General features: G+C 38.5%; 1 protein-coding gene across 1 annotated transcript; it reads left to right on the top strand.

Annotated features, from left to right (window-relative positions):
* Positions 1–4644: 4644 nt before the first annotated feature.
* Positions 4645–4900, top strand: LOC113924059 (NADH dehydrogenase [ubiquinone] 1 subunit C1, mitochondrial-like). The gene has a single exon (XM_027597334.2). The coding sequence runs from the start codon at positions 4646–4648 to the stop codon at positions 4874–4876; it is 231 nt and encodes a 76-aa protein (XP_027453135.1). The 5' UTR covers position 4645; the 3' UTR covers positions 4877–4900.
* The last annotated feature ends 862 nt before the right edge of the window (positions 4901–5762 follow it).

Genomic DNA, 5762 nt, shown 5'->3' with positions numbered 1-5762 from the left:
ATTCCTACCACTGGAGGGCACCAAAAGCCAAGAAGCATAAGCATTAAAAAATTAACCAGTTTTCAGATTTGCTACACAATTAAATTTTGAAGTATTAAAAACAAACAAAAAAGTATAGGTTACAGTGTCAAAATATTTAGAAAACCTAACTTGTGCTTAATTGTATTCTTTTCCCACTAAATATTTTTTAAACTGATTTTTCAACATTGCCACTAAATACTTGAACCTCTTACAAAGGATTCAACAGAATATTATCAATCCTTGTTGCAATTTCAAATTGTGTGTTACTCTGCCTAACCCAATAGATTACCTCACTTTATTAAGAGTGCAGGTTTGAACTTAGTAATTTTCCCTTAACTAGCATGTATCTTTGCATCCTTTCATGGTCCAATGACTTAATCAAAAGTTAAGAAAATATTTTTTATTAAGTAATACATTTTAAAGATAAACTAACCCTTAGATATCTATGTTTTCAATCTTTCAACACACTGATCAACTGGGACAACTTGGATGAAAATCACACCCAAAACGCTGGAACTCTCCCTACTTTGGTAAGATCATTTCCTTTTCCTTTTTATTTTTTTTAAAGATTTACTTATTTATTCGAGAGAGTGAGAATGAGAAAGAGAGCACACGAGAGGGGGGAGGGTCAGAGGGAGAAGCAGACTCCCTGCTGAGCCGGGAGCCCGATGTGGGACTCCGGGATCATGACCTGAGCTGAAGGCAGTCACTTAACCAACTGAGCCACCCAGGCGCCCTGCTTTTCTCTTCTTAATCTATCTTTTGTTGCAGATGTCCCAATTGAGAACTTAACAGGATAGAAGGAAAAGATACTTTTGCTTCCTTACAATAATAGAGAAGAGAAAAAAAAAATTACATGCAAAAATAGGAGTATAGTAATGAAATAAATAGCAAAAGATCAGTAAACATTAAGAATTCATTATTGAAAGAAATACTTCCAAGCACTGTCTTTACATTCACCTTGGAAGACAACCTCATTTTTATTAACCGAGTACCAACTCAGAACACTGTTTCAGGCACTGTGAAGAAGCATACAAAAGAAATAAGTGGTACCACTTCTAACAGAAGAAATGTTAAGCCTACTGGATAAATAAAAGATGTATATCCAAAACTTCAAGACATTATAAAAGCAATATACATTCAAATGTAATTAATTTACTATAAAGAAAACGCATATGTGTTCAGGGAAAAAAAGAATTGTTTAAAAAGAACACATATTGGGGTGCCTGAGTGGCTCAGTAGGTTAAGCGGCTGCCTTCAACTCAGGTCACAATCCCAGGGTCCTGGGTTTGAGCCCTGCATCAGGCTCCTTGCTCAGCAGGGAGCCTGCTTCTCCCTCTCCCTCTCTGCTCCCCCTGCTTGTACTCTCTCTCTCTCTCTCTCTCTCTGTATCAAATATATAAATAAATAAAATCTCTTTTATAAAAAAAGAACAAATATTAAATCAACCTAAAGCCCCTCTGATTTAAGACATCAAAAAATAAGAAGTCCCATTAAGTCTAGAGGAGAAAGCCCAGCTTTATAAAAATGGAATTTGAAATAGATTTTCCTCCAAGCTTCACAGTAAAGAATTAGAACTGAGGGAGGGCAGGGGTGGGGAAACTAAGAAGTCAGACCTTAATTTGAGAGCCTGGAAGGTAAGTGGTCAGGGTACCTGGGGGGTAGCTACAATCTTATCAAAGTTATTTAGCCATCATTGTATTTCAATATCTTCATTTAAAAAATGAGTTCATATTCAATGGTCTTTAAGGATAATTCTAGCTCCACCATGCAATGATTTTTATGGTATCAGCTACTGGAATGAAGGGTTGAATTTAAAACACATTGAAGTCAAAAAATCAATAGGAACTTGACAGCAAATAGGATGGGGAAAGAGAGAAACAACATTTAGTACACCATGGATGCAGAAGCACTTGGAAAAGCATAAAGTCCTCTACAACATATGGAGCTATAATAATCACTATTAATCAAATATGGCTCCAGGGGGCACCTGGGTAACTCAGTCGTTAATCGTCTGCCTTCAGCTCAGGTCATGATCCCAGCATCTGGGATCGAGCCCCGCATCGGGCTCCCTGCTCCACGAGAAGCCTGCTTCTCCCTCTCCCACTCCCCCTGCTTGTGTTCCTGCTCTCACTGTGTCTCTCTCTGTCAAATAAACAAATAAAATCTTTAAAAAAAAAAAAAACCACACACACAAATATGGCTCCAGGTCTGGATGACAGGAAAATGCTGGACTGATACTACTGAACTGAATCAAAACTAGAGAAGTTGAGGATCAAAGAGAAAGTGGGCTTTCCTTTCATATGCTAATTTACTCACCACCCCTTTATCTACAGTATTGAGATGGAATTTACCACCAAGGGACAGACCGAAGGGAATCCTCTTATTTTTATGCAACTCCCACCTTTATTCTTATTGTCTGATAACAATTCCTAGAAAGGTAAAGAAAATAGCTATTCAAACTTAGTAATTAGAAAGATTTGTGATATATCTTGTAAAGACTGTTCTGACACTAGATCTGATCTATGGCATTGTTTTCTAAAACTTGTAAATAGAAAAATTAATTAGGAAGAAATAACATTTAAAATTGATCAGAGAATACAATATATCTAGGCTTGTATTTCAAATACTAGATAGACTATAAATAGAAAAAAGAAACTTTTTTTTTCCAACTTACTAGTAAAACTTGTATGTAACTCAGAACCAACCTAAAACAATGCATCTTTTTTTTTTTTTTTTTGGTAATCTCTACACCCAATATGGGGTCAGAACTTACAACCCCGTGATCAAGGGTTTCATGCTCTACCAAATGAGCCAGCCAGGTGCCTCAACTATACATCTTTAAAAGGATTGTTCAGGATTCATAAGAGGACACGCTACCCCCAAAATATGGCACCTTTGCATTTTGCACACTTTAAACTGAAGGAATTTGAAAAACAGCAGGTGCAGGAAGAACTTTCTAACCTTCCCTGAAGCAAGTCCTAAGTCCCTCACATGAGAGATGCCCTCCCTATGGAAAGAAGCATCCCTATCTCTAAAGAGAAAGGGACACAAAAGAAATCTGAGTGAAGAGGTCTTGCTAAATTTTCCCAGTTTCCTAAATCACTTGATACACTTTGTCCTATTATACCTTTCCACAACTTCACTCTTCATCAAACCTAGCATAAAAACACTCAGATTTGGGGCGCCTGGGTGGCTCAGTCAGTTAAGCATCTGCCTTCAGCTCAGGTCATGGTCCCAGGGTCCTGGGATGGAGCCCCGCATCGGGCTCCCTGCTCAGCGGGAAGCCTGCTTCTCCCTCTCCCACTCCCCCTGCCTGTGTTCCCTCTCTCGCTGTGTCTCTCTCTGTCAAAAGATAAATAAAATCTTAAAAAAAAAAACAAAACTCAGGTTTAACCACTTATTCAGATCTTTTCTTATAAGTGCTCTCATGTTACATAAAACTTAGATTAAATAAATTTGTGTGCTTTATCAGTCTACATTTCAGACGCAGCCAGGAAACCTAAGAAGATCAAGGAAAACTTCCTCTCCTACAATTAACAACCAAAAATTAAGAAACCTTTTACATTTCTTTTTTCTTCACATATACCCCTTCTCCATCCACAGACTTTACTCCTGTGGTAGGACAGGGTGGCCACAGACACAAAAATAAGATTCAGCCTAAAATCTAGGGGACAAAATGTAGAAAAGTATAAAATATTCATGATGAGAAGCTCCAGACTTCAATTTCTAAGAATTCATATCTGTAAACATTCATGATGAGAAGCTCCAGACTTCAATTTCTAAGAATTCATATCTGTAAACTGGATTACTGATTAAATAAGTGATTAAGCCCATAAGTCATCTACCACAAACTCTATGTACCTCCAATTCCTCATCTATAAAACCAGAGATGATAGTAGCTCACACCTCCCTAGACTGATCAAAAAACTTAATACCTGTAAAATGCCTGGACCTGTGCTGGCACATGGTACCCCATCCACGCAGACTCTCATCCACCCTGTTAGACACTTACTGATAAGATGTCACTGCTGTTGTAAGAGACCTCAGTAAAGGGCCGACCTCAGCTGTTAGCAAGGAAACTGTAACATGGGAAATACAGAAGGATATAATCACAAATGCAAAAAGGGAAATCGACGAGAAGTCAGGGATTGGCTTTAAAATACTACAGGAAAAAAAGTAAATAAAATAAAATAAGATAAAATAAAATAAAATACTACAGCAACAAAAATAAAGAATGGGAGGAAAGATAAAAATAGGGATGGACGAAGCAAGTGTCAATTGTTGATTACTGTTGAACCAGAGTGGTGGCTAAAGAAAGGATTATTAAATTATTATCTACTTCTGTAAAGGCTTTAAAAGTTTCACAGTAAGAAAAGAAATTTTAAAAGTTAGAAAAACAATAAGAGGGGCCCCTGGGTGGCTCAGTCGGTTGGGTGTCTGCCTTGGGCTCTGGTCATGATCCCAGGGTCCTGGGATCGTGCCCTGTGTCGGGCTCCAGGCTCAGCGGGAAGCCTGCTTCTCCCTCTCTCACTCCCCCTGCTTGTGTTCCCTCACTCGCTGTGTCTCTCTCTGTCAAATAAATAAATAAAATCTTTAAAAAAAAAAGAAAAGAACTGGCAAGATGGCACTGCCCGCGTTGTTACGCCCGTTCTCCAAGCTGCTGGCTCCTGCCAGGCTCCCAAGCGGCTCTTCAGCGCGATCAAAGTTCTACATTCGGGAGCCGCCACATGACAGACCTGACTGGCTGAAAGTTGGACTGACCTTGGGCACCTCCGCCTTCTTGTGGATCTATCTCATCAAACAACATAATGAAGATGTTTTAGAGTATAAAAGAAGAAATGGGTTGGAATAAACTATTGAAATACTAATATGGTATGCTCCATATAGTGATTATACTAGTTCCTTTGCATTCACCAATCTGTTGAGTTGTAAACGTGTGAGAAAAAGTTATATGTGCATGTATGTCCAATCGGCATTTGTGTTTTCCATCATTAAATGAAAAAATAAAAATATTTCTGTATTCTTCAAAAAAAAAAGAAAAGAAATAAGAAGTACACAGCTCTTAAAATAACAATGTAATTACTATTACTAATTATGGAGTCTCTTGCTAGCTTAAAAAGTTTTAATCAACTCAACAAAGGAGTTTTATTTTTGCTGGTTTGTTGTGCATTTCTACTGCCCTTAATAATCTTGGCCTTTGATTTAAATCAAGTTCCCACATAAAACAAAACAACTTCTTCAATGTCAAGGGAAGTCAAGTCACTTCTATGCTTTTGTCTTGTTTGGGGTTCTTCCCACACATTGAAATTTAGGTTTTTTCAGAAGAACGAGATGGTGACACAATGTGGGATCCCTCACCTAAGATCCAGAGCACTTCTCTTATCACCAGTTGGTGGCCTTTAAAAAAAAAAAAGATTTTATTTATTTATTTGACAGACACAGTGAGAGAGGGAACACAAGCAGGGGGAGTGGGAGAGGGAGAAGCAAGCTTCCCGCTGAGCAGGGAGCCCGATGTGGGGCTCGATCCCAGGACCCTGGGACCATGACCTGAGCCGAAGGCAGATGCTTAACGACTGAGCCACCCAGGCACCCCACCAGTTGGTGGCCTTACCTTTCACAAGACAATTTACTCACTTCTGCTACTCCCCAACTCCGCCCCATGCTCTCTCTGTCTCTCTCTCAAATAAATAAATATAATCTTTAAAATAAATGAATAAATAAAATGAGGGATTTGAATT

Source organism: Zalophus californianus, chromosome 2, assembly GCF_009762305.2.
Source record: "Zalophus californianus isolate mZalCal1 chromosome 2, mZalCal1.pri.v2, whole genome shotgun sequence".
NCBI classification, from domain to species: Eukaryota; Metazoa; Chordata; class Mammalia; order Carnivora; family Otariidae; genus Zalophus; species Zalophus californianus.
This window is presented reverse-complemented; position numbering and strand designations above follow the sequence as displayed.